The sequence below is a fragment of the Anser cygnoides genome, chromosome 1 (assembly GCF_040182565.1).
Source record: "Anser cygnoides isolate HZ-2024a breed goose chromosome 1, Taihu_goose_T2T_genome, whole genome shotgun sequence".
Classification (NCBI taxonomy): domain Eukaryota; kingdom Metazoa; phylum Chordata; class Aves; order Anseriformes; family Anatidae; genus Anser; species Anser cygnoides.
Window position 1 is genome coordinate 54959302 of NC_089873.1, and position 16720 is coordinate 54976021.

At 45.5% G+C, this 16720-nt stretch overlaps 1 protein-coding gene across 22 annotated transcripts in view; it reads right to left on the reverse strand.

Annotated features, from left to right (window-relative positions):
- TNRC6B (trinucleotide repeat containing adaptor 6B) overlaps positions 1-8403 on the reverse strand; it is a 145293-nt gene extending 136890 nt beyond the window's left edge. For 11 of the 22 annotated variants that reach the window (XM_066995932.1, XM_066995974.1, XM_066995960.1 and 8 more), the window contains exon 1: positions 7482-8053. In XM_066995932.1, the coding sequence (XP_066852033.1) occupies positions 7482-8038 (557 nt within the window). In that variant the 5' untranslated portion in view covers positions 8039-8053. Of the gene's footprint in view, positions 1-7481 lie in introns of all 22 variants that reach the window. The other 11 variants (XM_066995996.1, XM_066995977.1, XM_066995992.1 and 8 more) reach the window with 7 other exon arrangements.
- Positions 8404-16720: the final 8317 nt, after the last annotated feature.

Consider the following 16720-nt stretch of genomic DNA (forward strand, 5'->3'; position numbering starts at 1 on the left):
AAAGCTTACTAAAACAGAAATAAAGTTTAGTTTACACAGCTAGTCCCCTTCACACAGATGAGGCAGGGGCAAGTCAAGCTGACATACAGTGTTCATGCACAAGACACTACCAGTTTGCCTCATTACCCAAACTGGTACAAGTAACACTCCCCAGCACTGGGTAAGCATAGGGTTAGACCTGTGACAGAACAGGCCAAGTATGTCATTGTATTTTTGTCCCAAGGCCACCGTTACCTTATGCAGTCAGGAGCATTTTCCATTGTTTATTAGCCAAAAGTATTTGATACAATGGGACTTGCACCTTTTGTTTAAGACGTTTCTCCATGCGCTAAGTTACCTTTTTCATCCAAGTAAGACTCTCTCCACTTGAACGTATTTTCTGCAATACGTGAATTGCCAAGGATGGGGAAAAGAAAGAAGTCTGGCCTTTGGTTATTAAAGAACCAAAGGAGTTACTCCCGACAAGAGAGAAGGTTATTTGGTCACTTTGGCTTGTTTCTCTGGGTACTCCAAAAGTTAAAAAGGTTGAACAAAGAAGGTTATGGAATGTTAATTTACTCGAACTACATAGTTTTAAAAGCAAGTGAAAAAGCTGAGCTGTGCAGTAAAGAATGCTTTTCTCCTTTCAAGTCTCACTCAGCAAAGTGAGTGTCATCAGAAATCTAAGTACCATTCTTCTAACCTTTTACTAAATATAATAAAACCTCTGACAAAGTAACTAAAATCTGTATGTGTTCTTCATGCTGTCACACCAGCCACATAAAGCAGATGAACAGCTCCCAAAGCAGCCAAACATTCATCCAAGCAAAAAACCACGGCTGTATAAAAGCAAAACAACCCCACCAAAAGAAACCCCAACACCTCAAGATACATTTCAGTATCCCACTTTGGTTTTAAGTGCTCAGGAAACACAGAGCGTATAACTTCTGGTATTGTTATTGCAGGTAACAGCAACTGTGCTTATTTTAAACCACTACAATAAAGATGCTTCATCTGATGGGTGGTGCAATACTAATACAAAGACAGCATTCATCTTGAAAAAATTCTAATCTAAGAAAGTTTTCAGAAATGAAAAATGGTCTGTGACAAATGGATAAGCTAGTGCCGTGGCTTGATTCCCTTTCATTCTTATTCTCCTCACCAAAAGACTCATCTATGCTTTTAATTTCAAGTGTTCACATCTAGTACAATGCAATAAAAATCTCCTAAAGCAGAACCTTAGCCATTTAACATAAAAAGATAGAAAACTAGTTAGAAAACAAAGTTCTTCTGAGACCCCGATTACACACAGAAAGAATGTGAATTTGAATTACAATGACTGTAAAACTTCCTGTGTGGACACACATTTGTGCAAAAGTTCTCTCTATTTAGCTTCTTTCTTAGGAGCAGCTTAAGTTCAGCTTAAAAAATGAAACAAGAAACCCTAATACAAATTTCAGAATTTTCCATCTTCTAACCGCAGTTAAACTGCTACGTTCAGAGCAGTGTAACAATACCGTTATAATCACACACACATCCCAGAAAAACCTCAATGCTGAATAATCCTAGAGAGGGTCTCAAAAAGAGGTACTCAAGTCTGTAAAGTAGCTGATAATGTCCTAAAGCAACCGTTTCATGCAAGTCTATGGGCTTACTTTCTTAAAGTAATTTTCAGCTGCCTCAAGTTATGGATGGATCACAATTTGGAGTGAATTGTGTGTCTTTACCTGTAAGAAACTGGGGCAAACGGACACACAACATTCCTCTATCTCAGAAACAAAAATTTATCAACTACTTTATACCCTAAGTTTGTATTAAAGACACCAGTTCTCAAGCTAGCTTTTGCATGTACTAACATTAACTTACAGTATTTTAAGACACTGCAAACAACAGAAACCTGTGACGTTTGACATAGCGTGTCCTCGTATTAGGAGCGTGTTCCTCGTAAAGGAAATGAATGCATAGGTGACTCAATCTCCCACATAACCTAACTTCTGGAAAAACTTCTAAGTTATGGTACTGCTGTGTGAAAAAGCAGATTCTACTGTCAGCTGCAGCAAGAAAATGAAATGTACTCTGTGGCATTTTAATTATCTCCAGAAAAAGTAAATCAGATTATTTTTAAGGATCTTTAAAAAAAAAAAAGTAAAAGGTTTTCAAGCAAACAGCAAAGAGCTGGATGGCCCGTGTCTCCTCAGCCGCACAGAGCTCCTAAGCGTGTGAGCAGTGCGTGCTGACACAGGGTTGCTGGGTAATTTACGTCTCTCAGCTGCAAGCAGCAGCAAGCGAAGACGGACTGCTGCTAACACTGGTGGATCGCCCAGGGCCAGAGCACGTTGCACGCACAGTGGGCGGCGGGCCTCAGGAGGGTTACGTCCCTCTCCTCAAGGTGAACCCAATTCCTACCATGAACGCACAAGAGCCACCAGGCTTTTGCAGAGGTCACAGGGCCAGGGAGGTCGGTGAGGACTGCTGTAGAGCATCCCGGGGATTGTCTGTTCTGGTAACGCACAGACTTCATAAACCAGTCTTAAAACAAGAATGCTGGCATAGGACTTTGCAAAACATTCAGCTTCTTGATTTAGAAATCGTACGTATAATTTCACTTGTGAAACCTGTCTATTTCTGCTACGTGACAAACGCAGCAACAAACAGCAAGGCACAATCAATGTTTCCTGTACGAAAAGAGAGACTTGAATAGGACAAAAATACTATGCCAGGATACAAGACGATGAGAGAAACAGGAAAAACCATTTTCAACCAGCATAAAAGAATCTGAAAACCTCAAAACTCACAGAAGTTATCAGTGGATGCAAAAACGATGTTCTTTGTAGACCGCTACCAAATCCAACAGCACAAAAGAAGCCATTTCTCCTACAGCAGGATGGTCTTGCTGCCAAAAAACTGAAGCTGACTGAAAAAAATGCTGTCAGGTAGTTTTTCCTGATGGTATTTTTCATTGCACTGTCAAGAACTAAGATGACATTTTAGAAATTAAATGCAAGTAAAAACATATACTGGGTTATTTCTTTTGCCACTCATTTAACAGTTTAAAGGGTTTCTCCTCATGCAAAACAATATTATTGTATCGCCTTTTGCCTAATCCTCTGACAGGCTATTTTAAATTATCAACCCTTTGTTTTGCAACTTTGCTTCTTATCCTTTCATCCGCTAATTAGCTTTTCAGCCTTCAATGTTCTGCCTAGAGGGTCAAAATACGTTGACTATGAGTTTATACTTTACCCATTTATTTTGACCAGTGCCCTACAGCATGCAGCATGAACACTGCCTTACCATACCTCCCATTTCTCTCGTCAAACAGTGTTCTCAGAAAACACGAAAGCTAAACTAAGAGCTACTTTTAGACGTATATAGCCTTTTAAACATATATATTTTTAATTAAATGCTGACAGTCCCAGATGAAATATTTTTCTTTTTGGATTTTTCATGGAACCGTTGTACTTTTTTCTAATCCACACGCATTAAATCAGGAAATAGACGGAAGATATCTGATTTCAGAAGCTGGCAAGGCCCAGAAACGCAATCCGTACTGCCTAGCTGAAACTGGAAAAGGTCATCTCCATAGCTCACTACATGGTAAACACGGAGAACATCTAAACTCCAACCACAGTCCTTACACTGATGAAAACTTGAAAACCTCAGAACGTTCCCCTACAACATGCAAACCGTAAGTGCAAAAACACCCTCTCCTTCTTACCGCTACCTGAAGGGCAAGGGAAAATTTATTCAATATACTTATTGCCTACTGCTCCATAGGAGTAAAAGAAATGTCAACTCTTTATAGTAAAACATACTTTTTCTTCAAAGAAGTAAGCAAGTAGAAGCTTTCGCTATTTTGTGCGAAGCAAAGAACTCATGAAGAGTAAAGCAAAGCAATCTGAGGAAACCTAAGAGTTTTACTGTCCGCTGAAAGTGACAGGGAAGAGGAACCAGAATACCCTGATTACTATTACCCTGGTCAACTCAAGCAGAAATACCAACTGGCAGCTCCTTGTCTGACAGTGACAGCTGGCTCAAGGACCAAACAGCGCCCTTATTTTTACAAGCAGACGGTAGCAGAAAGTTTACTTTGCATTAACAAGAAATTAGGAGTGATTCTTCAGTCCCTATTCCACACACTATGATCTGAAAGAACAAACAAATTTATTGTACATATTTTATTTGAAAAGGGAGAAAAGACAGTAAACGTTAAGCTAAGCAAGATTATCAGCAAGAATCCAGAAATCTTGTTCTACCACATCTGCTTGAACAGTTAGAAATATATGCCACTAATTGCTCCACATATCTGTGGTTAAGTTCTCACTAACAGAACACAAGACTGACATCTTCTTCCTATTCTTTCCCCAAGATAGACATAATACTTGTAAAATGTTGCACTAAAAACAAACAACAACAAAAAAACAACACGAAGATAATTAAAAGCATTTCCAAAGATAATTCAAGCAAGTATTACAAGCACTGAGGTAACAAAGTTTTTACGTTAAACAAAAATCAAGGTAAATATTTCCTAGTATCAGGTATTTCCTCTTTTATCTATGCACTAAATGCACTTAATTTAGCATATGAAGACACAAAATGCCAGCTCTTCACAGTGACAGATTTACTGATCCCAAACTTACACGTAAAAAAAAGGCTGAGTGAAAAAATAACAACTAATAGTAATTTTGGTAACTGCAAGATGTAATTCTACGTAGAAGTACTGCAGAATTTGTAAATCTTTGCGACAGACAGAATTTGTGAACCTAACACAGCATTAGAGCAATTACTGAGGAACATCACTGCAAATAAGCTGGAGAATGACCGTTGATCGTTCCTAATGCACAAGCTAGACAGTATCTATGCGTAAGAAGACATTCTGAGGGAAATTAAGAAAGATAATGGCAGTAAGTGACTAGGACAAGAGATTTTGCATCCAAGCACTCTGCAGAAAATAGTGTATAAAGTAACTGAACCATTAGGTATTAATAACTATTAATAAACTTTTTCAAATCAATAACTAAGCTCCAAATACTTTTTCTATGCTCTTCAGTTCATAAAGCCTAATTGTAAATCCAATCTTTTCTGTAAGCAGAAACACACAAGTCTTGCTGAAAAAATAAAATCAAAAGCCAGGAGAAGAAAACCCATTTGAACTTATTTTCAAATGACTTTTTCAACAGCAGTACTCTAATTCATTCCATCGTTCTGGATGCAGCTATCTCTATATATGATACGTGTTATGCATTATTTCTACAAAACAATTTATTTCTATTTTCTAGTACCTGTAAGAGAAGGCAAATCTAAGGCACAGTATAGTATTTTGTAACTCTGCAAAATTCTCTCCTGAAGATCCCTCCTCGTCAAGTTATCCCGCAACGTGAATCAGCTCTATACTCTATCAAGTTTTAATGATCAAACACTCATCACCAAGCGAAGCCACGACACGCATTCTAACTCAAGTGTTTTATTGGAATATTCAGTCTCATAATCTCTGGCAGACGACGCTTTTTTGATTCATGCTTTAAAGATTCTTCTTTCCTAACATTTGAGCTAGTAAAACCTTATTTTTTTAAGATGAAGGCTCAGATTTTCAGCTTAATTTGCAGCTACACAAAAGCTGCAGTAACACATCAATTCATATGCCCATCTAACCAGGAGATGCTGGCAGTTTTGTAAACTATAGTTACAGTTTTTTCCAGTACTTCCACACTACCGGAATGAAGAGAGTCCCTTTAGTAAGCAGCCTGATAACAGCATTATAAGGAAACAAACCTTCAAGATCAAGTTGACAAGAGAAGCATGCATGTTAGAATCTTACCAATTAGCAATTCTGCGCTAGTTGGTTATATACACACAGTTTTACGTAAACACTGTCAGTATACAATTCCACGTGCAATATAGCTAGCCCAGATGACAGTACAAGGTATGACACCAACCTCACCTAGTTTCTACAGCATAAGATCTGCTTGCACCTTGCTGCCACCAGAACTTCAGAGCAGAAAAGCTAACACGCGCTTGCTTCCGCACAGGGTCCCACGCTCCCTTCTGCAGCCTCAGCTTTTTGTGAGGCGATTTATTTCTTCACTGCAGAATTGGCTAACTTTACCCATAACTGAGTTAGCTGCGAGCACGTGAAAAGTCACCTTAAAGCACTCCCGAGGTACATCTACATGGCAGCCCCACCGATAATCATGGATCACGTACAGAAACCTTGACCTAACCGTTAAGTTCAAGACCTCAGATGCTGCAGCAGATCAGGACATTGACTTAGCTTCTCAACAGCATGCATGCTCCAAGGAACCTGAGCCACTACAGCCACGACAAGAGAGGTGAAATTGCTGAGCAACTCCGGTATAGACGAGCTTTATACAAAGCTGTTTGAATTTGTTTAAGTGTTTAAAGACTCTGAGAATCAAAGCTGTTACACATACTACACTTGTACCAGAAAACTAAACTCCGATTCATCTGACTAGCAGTGTTACAGGAAACGAGTGAAAAATGTGTCTTTTAAATATGGAGCTATACAAACTGCAAAGGTCTACCTGCTACTTCTCACTAAGATTCACGGGTTTTACGGAGGATGAAACACTGAAACCTAACAAGTCGTGGTTAAAATAATAATAATGATGGAGTGTAAAAGAAAAGTACGAAACAAGTTAACTGTAAAGGTGCCCTGCAGGCTCTCTGAAGGGTTATCAAAACAAATATAAAGGTTAGTCTAACATGGAAAAAAAACACGGGAAAAAACGAACTACGGCTTACAGCATTAGCCTTATCTACTCTAGCTAAGAAAACACTTTGCTGGAGCTGGGTTTTATCCCAAAACTTCCCGCTACATCCCGCAGCAGCAGCAACTCCTACACGCCTTTTCATAAAGCAGATTTCGCCTCGCAAGATACCAGGGCTGCAAGCGGCGTTACCCACGGCCGGCGAGGCGTCCCCAGACACAACCATTCGCTTGTTTTGCCACCGACAGCTCGAAGAAGTTTTTTTTTTTTAATTTTTCAACCTCCCTGCGCGCCTGGGACACACCTCTGAGCGCAGCCCCTCCTCCCACCCCCCAAGCAGCAGCATCACGTCCCGCACAGCCACCGCCGGCCCCACGTCCCCCAGACCCTCGCTTCCCCCCGGCCCCAAGGAGCCCGCCGGGGGCTCACGGAGCCCTCTGCACGCCCCGCTCGGCCTCGGGAGCTCCCGCAAGCCCCGGGGGGGAGGAGAAGGAAGGGGGGGGGAGGAGGCAGGCGGGGGGGCACCGCTGGCCGCGGCGGGGCGCAGCCGAGGCGGTTCTGCCCCGGGCCGGGCGCTGCGAAGGGATCGGGCCGCCCCCCCCCCCCCCCCGCTCCCCGCCTCCCTCTGAGGGGCCCTGAGGGGAGGTGGGGGGGGAGGGGGGAGGAAGGGGCGCGCGCGCCGTTGGCGCCAACGGCCCCTCACGGGCGGGAAGGGCCCTGAGGGGAGGAGAAGGGGTGGGGGAGGGGGGGGGCCGGGTCCCGTCCCGCACTCACCGCTGAGGCGCGGAGCTGCGCGGAGCCCCCCCTTCTCCGCGGGGCCTCGGGGGGGGGGGGGGGGAGGCGGCTCCGCCCGGGGAGCGCCGCCAAGCCGTGAGGGGGGGGGGGGGGGGACGCGGAGGGGGAGAAGAGAAAGAGGAGAGCGAGCTGCGGAGAGCGGGCCGCCCCCTCCCCCCCGCCGCCGGGACACGGAAAAAAAAAAGGGAAAAAAAAAGAAAAAAAAAAACTTTCCTCGCCGCCGTCTCCCTCCCCCGAGGAGCACGAACCCAAACACACCGGGACACGCCCCCGCACCGCCCCTCGCGCCGCCCATTGGACGGCGCCCCGCCGACCCCCGCGCTGATTGGCCGCCCCGCCTGCCCGTCTTCCCCCTCCGCTCCCCTTTCCGCAATCGCACGCTGTCCATTGGGGAGAGCCCCGAGGATCTCCCCGCCCATTAGCCGCGGCACACGTCCATCAAGAGGAACGCCCGCCCCCCACCTCCTCTCATTGGCTAACCTCATCACTACCACCTCCCTGATTGGCTGCCCTCGGTGCCTGTCACATATTGACATTGCGGGCTCCCGCCCCCCTCGCACCCCGCCAGTTGGCCGCGAGATCGGCCCCTTAAACGGGGCTCCCGCCCGCCCGCCCCTGCTTGCCCCGCCCTCCCGCGCTTCCGATTGGCTCGCGGCCTGCGCCCTGGCACGCCATTGGCCGAGGGAGGTGCCCGTCACGCCGCAGCGGTGCGGAGGCCCGCCCACCGAGCTGCGGCCCGCGGTGGCGGTGCTGGGGCCAGCCCCAGCCGAGGCGGGGGGGAGAGGCCGCGCCAACCTGCCCCCTCCCCTCGCCCGCGGTCGGAGGGGGTGGCCGTGACGGGCACATGCGATAACGAGCGCGACCGCGGCAACAACGCCACACTGCGCGGACCACAAACGACGTTTACCCTATGCCCCACCCCTCCCTGCGCGGCCACGCCCGCCCGGGCGCAGCTATTGGTCGGGGAAAGTGTCAATCGTGCGGCTCGCCACGCTATTGGTGGAAGGTCTACGCCCCCGCAGCCAACTGGCGACCGCCCCCGCTGTCACCCGCCGGATGACACAGCAGCCGCGTGCGGGAGGGGGGCGGGGAGACCGCCTAGCCGCCCGCTGATTGGCCGATCCAGCTGTCAATCCGCTCCCTGCCGCGCAGCGGGCGGGGCCGGGCCGCGTGAGGGTGCGCGGGCGGCGGGCGGGGCCCCACGTGGCCCGGGCGGTCGCGCACGTGACGGGGCCGCGAGGCGTCGGTGGTGGCCGTTGGGGGTGGGCGGGGTAGGGGAGCGCGAGGCGCCCAGTGAGGGCGCGACATGGCGGCGCCTCCCGGGGGCTGCGGTCACCGAATAAAGAGACTCACAGAGCCGTCAGGGTTGGAAAAGCCCTCCAAGATCACCTGGTCCCGCTGTCCCCCTGCCACTAATGTCACCCACTAAACGATGTCCCCAAGCACCACGCCCAACCTTTCCTCAAACACCCCCAGGGACGGTGACTCCACCACCTCCCTGGGCAACCGTGCCAATGCCTGACTGCTCCTTCTGAGCAGAAATGTCTCCTCATTTCCAACCTGAACCTCCCCTGGCGCAACTTGAGGCAGTTCCCTCTAGTCCTATCACTAGTTATCTGTGAGAAGAGGCCGATCCCAGCTCCCCACAGCTTCCTTTCAGGTGGTTGCAGAGAACAATGAGGTCTCCCCTGAGCCTCCCCTTCTCCAGACTAAACACCCCCAGTTCCCTCAGCCGCTCCTCACAGTACTTGTGTTCAGGCCCTTCTCCAGCTGTGCAGCCCTTACACAAACGAGGGGCATCCTTCCCTGGACCAACGTCCGTGCCAATCTGCATGTCTCGGTCTCCGGTAGTTCTGCAGACTGCTGTTACCTTAATGGCTGTCACGTCCTGACCTCACCCAGGGCTGCGTGCCAGTGCAGTGTTTTCACTTGGTCCCCTCTGAGAATCCCGTTCAACAACCTGATCAACAGAATATCGGAGCAGCCGAAAATACAGTTTTGGTGCTGAACCGCCAACTAGAGAGAAGTGGTGAGCCCGTCATGTTACCGAACTGCTCTACGGATGTTGAGTGGAAAACACAGCCTGCCTTGGAAAACACGTAGAGCCCTTCACAGCTCAGTTAGTCCTCGCAGGAGGGACAGCTGCGAGCGAGCAAAGCAATGTGTGCTGCTGGCACGGAGAGCAGACCAGGTCCACGTGAACTCTGGCCACGTGAGTCAGTAAACAGCGATGAATCTTTTGATGGCTTCCCCAGTCAGTAACAGCAGTTGGTTTTTTACATTGATGGATGGGGAAAAGAGACCCTTTTATACAAAGAAGCCTTTATACTGGCTTCTTCTGTATGTTTATACTGTATATATAACTATGCTATATAACTGTGGTGCTTTAAGGAATGCAAAAGTCACTATATAAATCAATATGAAATAATGGTATAAATTGGGGGTGCAGATCTTGTCTGTTCCTCAGTGTTTATTCTCAGAGCAGGAACTGTCCGTATCCTGTGTTCCCACATTCATTTTTTTGGTGTGTGCAGAAGCCACTAAAACACCAAGGCTACAGGTTGCAGGTGTTGGAGAGGAGGAGATGTCCAAGATACTGACCTTGTTTTTGCCATAAGTGAAATATCATTTTACTGTTTAGATGCCCTTTCCTCATATAGGTTTTCTTTTGCAGTTTTTTTTTTTCCATCACATGTTTTGCTCAGGGCTTTGTAGCGTGCATGGCAGGACGTGGAAAGCAACGTGAAGCGATGTGATTTATTTTGCGCAAACCTAGGGAAACCAGAAACTTTCATTTCAGTGGAGGAAAAGATACCACATTGCATTGTCCCTGTTGTTTCACATTACAGAACAAACGTGAACTGTAGAAAGCAAGCAGATTTCGTTGGTTTTTCTGAGAATATAGCGGATGACCACCTAGGTTCACCTGTGGATTTTGGGGAATCGCAGCTCCTGGGCTAGCTTCTGGCTCTCGTAAAGTCCTAACACATATCAACAAAATAGTTCTTGCTATTTTTTTCACATCTACCCAATCACGGCTTCTGTCCAAAAATGGGACTGAGTTGGCTAGTGAAACTGCATTTTTTCATCCACTGGATGTCAGTATTACACTACCGCTGTGGTGCATTGCCAGCTTTGGGCTGCTTTGGGGTGAGGACTTCTGGAAGAGCTTTCCTCTGTGGGGGGTGAGTGATGTGAAAGACCATGGAAGCACAGGGGAATGTGCTTACTGCAGTACGTGGACACGCTCCCTTTGCCTTCTGCAGAAGCAGGCTGGGACCCTACCTGCAAACCTCATAAGGTGTAAAACCTCATAGTGAGTGTGCCCCGAGGCAGATGTTGGGGTCAATTCCACAACATTTTGACTATTAGGACCTCTCCTCCTTATGCTGTGAAAAGGCCTTTTTTTTTTTAAATTAAATTTACTTGTGATATCAGAGACAAATAATACTGCATCTGACAGAGATCCCCTATAGGGAACAGGCTGTATGAAGGGATTCTCCAAACAAACAAGAATAAGAGTGCTGCCTGCTTGGGACAATTCTGAGTGCACGAAAGGGGACAAAACACTAAAAGTAACCTCGATATTTTGAGTTGGAAGTCTTTTTTTTTTTTTTTGTATCTGTCACTGATTTATTATTTCCAACCTCTTTTTTATAGGATTGCAAGCTTTTTTTAAATTAATGCACCAGAATGAACTCTGGCTAGTCAGTCTCTAAAAGCTATTGATACTGAAAAATACTCTTTGCTAACTGTGTTTTTTTTTTCTGCTTCAGGTCTTTTAAGCAGCAGGTATTTAGTGGTCACAGCAAGTATCTGTTCAGTTACCTGTGTTGCGAGTAGAGGCAGGTTGCCTTTAGGGAAGCCACAGTAAAGCATATGCTGCTGCTCTTTATTGTACGTTACATTTAAGTGTTTTTGAATGAAATGCAGCATTTAACATATGATATAATGCTGTACTTTAGCCATGACTGAAATGCAGCCAGCACTGGAAAAGAAGATGGCTGTTGTTAAAAAGATGATTCATGAAAAAGTAATAAAAGAATTTATGTTCTCTTGTTACATATGAAGACAGGCTGATTAGGTTATTCTCTTGCTTATTTTTTTCCTTGGAAGCTGCATTTTTCTCTATCCTTTTCCTAGAAGTCTTTAGTGAAGATTCAGCAGGCATATGACATCAAAGTACCAAAGGGATAAAACAAATATTTGGAAACATTTGGATACTGTTTAAAATACTGATTATCCTTATTTAAAAGTATTTATCCTAATAATTACTTTCAGAAGAGATATTTGATAAGGATTCAGCATTTCCTTTTACTTCAACTGGATGGCGAGAGTATTTCTCAACCATTCTTGTGCATCCTTCACATAGATTTTCAGGGAGCAAGCAAGAGAGGGAGGAAGTAAGACTTCATATGCCTGGGAGCTATAAAAATGGGGATAGGAAAAAAGGATTTGTATTTAAAACAGAGAAGATTTCAACCCAATTATTTTTTTTTTCTTTCTAGGTCAGGTATAAAATCAAAGAACAAACATAAAGGAGCAATGTAAGGAAGAAGAGAAGTAATGAATACTAGAATTAAATGAAATAGGAGGAAATTAGGGAGATAACGTCAAATATAATTTTCAAATTTGTACATTGGTCAGGTGATTAACGCTAACATTCCTGCTTTGCAAAAATAGATTAAAAACATATCTTTAATGACTGCTAGCATTCAAGATCTGAGCGTCAAGTCTCAGTCAGACATGTCTACATCTGTAACTGTTCCCAACATAATAAGCTTATTTTGACGTGACTTATTTTTACGTGCCATACCCACGAAAAAAACACAGTTGCAATAGTAACAAGCAGTTTATGTATGTCTTGGGCAAAATGCTTAGCAGAAGTTTTGACTTGTGCTGTTATGCTCACATAACACTGTTGGAAGGAAAAAGGGAGAAGAGAAGGTCATCAGCCCACAGCTAAAGGGAAAATGTTACCAATATGATGGCAGTTGTTCTTAAATGGAGAACAATTTATAATAGTATTTTGTTTTGTTTTTTCCTGGAGGCAAAATTAAAACAATGCTTCATTAACATTATTTGAAGCTATTTTAAATATTGCAATTTTTGGCAAAACAATGTTAACATGTGGGATTTTTTTTAATGGAAAAAAGGCAATTAGGAAAATGTTTTGAATGATATTGTATTATTTTACACCCCCCCCCCTTTTTTACCCACTTTTTTACTGTGTTGGCAGAGGAAGATGCCTGCTTTGTGCTTTCAGTGCTGAAAACAAACCAGTGTGCACATATGAATTATTGGCTAGGACTGGAGCAGTTATGCTGAGGCTAGAGGTCAAGCAGCTCTACAGGCGAGGTTTTATTTACCTTTTAACCTCCCCATTCCACCAACTTGGTCAGAGGCACGATACTCAACACCAGTAGAAGCCTGCGCAAAACAGTTTTGAGTCACCTTTCACTGAACCTAAATAAAAACTAAAGCATAGGTATGTAAAAGCAATTACCGTATTTTATTGTCTCAGCTCCACCTTCATCATGAGGACAGCGTTAGAATTTTACATCGAGACACAGGGTAACTGCTACGGGCACTCTCTCCTTCCGTTTGCCAAGGTTGAAGTGTACACTGGAGTTTTCATTGCTCCCAGGGTAGCCACACTTCCATGTGCAATGTTCATTTACGTACAAATTTATGTCACCCAGCCCCATCACAACAGAAGAATCAGGCTTGGAAGAAAGAAAAGGGCTGGGGCACAAACCTGCCAGCTCCTTCCCTATTGCACAAGAACCGTGGGTACGTGTGTACCCATGCACGAGGGGAATAAGGAAGCTGTGCCCATCTGGTAACACCACATATGTAGGACCAATACTGACGCTGGGGAAAGCTCCTATCTATCTTTCGATTTCAAGCTCTTACTAGGACAGCAGAAACACGTGGTTGTTTTTTGTTTGTTTTTTTTGTTTTTGTTTTTTTTAATTATTATTTTTTGCTGGAAGTTTTGGCTCTATAGTAATTTAATATGGTTGGTTTCTACGGCTTTGCTGTGGTTCTAATTAATTGGGTACGCTATTTTCTGTTTCAGCTCAAGCTTTTCCCCTCATATTCAAAAGGGCTCCCTTTGTGCTTTATTACTAATGAGATCAAAGCAAGCAGAATGGCTGCCATTTCTCCTTCGTGAGGCTGTCCTTAGTAAAAAGGCATGCCACTGTCCGCACTTGTCAGCGGGGCTGAAAGCAGTCCCACAGGCAAAGCAGCTGCACTTCTTTGGTCTGGTGAGCAGGACACAGGCAGCGAGCAGGAAGAATGCTCTGCGAGAAGAACATGTGAGAAAACAAGGAGTGGGGTCTGGCAAATGGGGTGAAGAGTGACTGGCGGATGGAGACCAGAGCGGGCAGACTGAAGGGCAGAAAATCTGGGCCGGGGGGGGAAATCCAGTTTCCTTTTCTGATATGGAAAATCCCAGGCAGCCCAAGAGAAAAAGAAGAAAACAAACACAACAGTTGCCATCAGTTTTGATCAGGGAGTTAGAGCTATGGTTTGACTGTTTAAACTCTACACGGTTTGGATGGTGGCTGCATTATTCCCCCTTCACAGACTTCCTTTCCTCCCCAGCGTTTCCAAAACTTGTGTTTGATGGGGAAAGCATAACGCTTACATTTTTATTTAAAACCAACCAACCTGAGTGTGTAACAGGACTGCTAACTGCCACTTGCAAAGAGGCCAGAGTCAATCATGGCAGAACCTGAGGACAAAGTGAAAATAATTCAGGAAGGGAGCACTCTAAGTAAGAAAGCTGGAGTAGGAAAACAGCTGAAAGACAGTATAAAACTGGGATCAATAATAATAAAGGTTACTGAAAATCTCAGTGCAAGGAAGAAGGAGGATGATGGTGAGAAAAACGTGGGGAAGATGTTATGTGCCAAGGAGTGGGAAGCTACATGGGAGGTTTCTTGGATCCAGGGCTGCACGCAGAGGGGTGTAATTTGTCCCTCACACGCAAGTGCACGTGTGCACACAAGCACACGCAGCCTTATTCCTTGGCTCTCCTCAGCCACAGTCTCCTCCTCGCCCTTGCATCACCCCTGATCAGCTGCAGGGAGTCCCTAGCAAAGCTCCTGCAGAGAGCTGTGGAGCGGGGCTGGACGGTGACAATGGGATGAGAGTACCGGCAGGAAGAGCTGCGAGGGAAGACGGACCAGCAGCAGCCGTTCCCATGACTTTGCCTACAGCAGTTGCTGGAACAAAGAGCAGTGAAGCTGGGTGGGCCAAGCTGTTTCTTCTTTACTGCTCAAATCTGAATGCTTGCAAACCCCATGACTCACTCGCTGTCCCGGCTCGTCTTCTGCAATGGTTGGCAGCAAAGTCAAACCCAGGTTCACGAGCATAGCTTTCTGTGTCACCTTCCCAAGGCAAACCTACCAGAAGCTTCCCTGTGGCTGATCTGCTGCTGGGAGCTCAGGGTGGGGCTGTGTGGGCAAAGCCCTCAGGCCAGCTCCTGGGAACGATTATAAGACCTCTTGGTAGCAGGGAAGATCTCTTCGGAGCCACCGATTAATCTCATGCAGGCAGAAACGGAGGAAGACTCATTTGCTCAGGGCTCAAGAAGCATTTGAGCTACTACTTTTTGCATGGGGAAGGAAGGATGGTCAGGATTCTAGTGGATTTCATCACGTACAGACAGCCCTTCTCAAAACGTCAGGTTCTTTCTCTTCCACTTGGGAAAAAGCAAGCAAAAACCCCAGAGCTTTCCCGCTAATCCTGCACTAAAGCTACTCCCAGACAGCTAGGAGAAAGTCAACAGTTTGATGGGGTTTTCTTTTTCCCCCTGAAAGAAGAGAGCGAGATGTTCTTCCATTATTGTTGTTCTGGATTCAAGGACCTTGCTAAAGGAAATGTGTTCCCTCTGAAAAGCCCTCAGCAGCTCGGTTCTAGTCTGTTTGCTTCCACTGCTTGGACCGCACTGGCTTGCTGCTGGGCTGCTTATTGTCACTCAGACCCTTACAGAGTCCAAACCAACCCTGGCAGCTCTCCTAACTTATGGTCCTGCTTCCACCGGCTATCCAGAGCACAAAGAGCAAAGAAAATACACATTTAAGCTGCTCTCCCAAGACATTCCAGAACAGGGCTGTGTTCAGGAAGAAAGCTGTGTTTATCAAGAGAGCCCAACTCCTCCAGAGGTCCTTCTATGGCGGCAACAGCTTTTGCAGCAACATTCAATGCCAAGATGCTGCGGTGTTTGCAAGGGTTTCCTCACGTTAGCGGCACTGCTGTGCAGGGGTGAATTCCCCCTTACTTATACCAAGCGCTACTTACATGGAAGGTTTTGAAACAAGATGGAGCCTGCCTGAAACAACGCCCTCCTTTTGGCTGCAGGGTACAGCATCTGTAGCTGGCGCCTGTGCTCGTCTGTCTCTGCCTTTGTTCTCGTGAGCCTGTCTCCTTGGATGCAAAAAGGAAGCTGTTGGTCATACTGTGCTGTCAGTAACTCCTGCGTAAATCCAGCATAACCCCACTGGGCGAAGTAAAATTAATCTGGATTTGCAAAGTATAACTCTGGCTCTGTAGCTGAATTTAACATGCTTAAAAGTGGTTTGGAAATTGGTGAGAAACCAGTACAGACTGCTCCAACTTTTCCTTCCAGAAAAGTTTTGATTTATTGAAATGCTGTAGTCATAAATACAGAACAAAGGAAGTGAATATATTACAGTGTCCTCATTGTGAAAGGGCAATGGCAGATGCTTTGATAAACCAGCAGGCAGGTCATTATTTCAGCGCAGTGCCTGTCAGGACTTTTTACCTATCGTACCTCTCCAAAAAGTTATTTTTCTTTAAAAAACTTCCTTCCTCTGAGATTTATTAGACTATGAAGGAGAACCTCAAACAAGTAGTAGAATAATTTACCAAGGAAAGGTATGCTGGTGAGCTGCTCATTGTGCTGGGGCAATGGCCCAGACGACCTAATGGCCTTTTCCATTTCTAATGTCTATGATTACCACAGTTATACCTCAGGATACTAAACAGAGCCATTTTCTTCCTTTCAGTGGCAGCAAAATGTCACTAATGGCCATGCTAAATCAGAGCAACTGATCCTTCTGCAGATGTGTTGTGCACTTAGCGAGACAGCTATAAATGATCCCACTTTGTTTAGATTTGCTATTTTCCGTTTCTGTAGTGCAAGTGCTCTGCACAAGAGGACTGCCAGCCAAGGGAAAGAATTT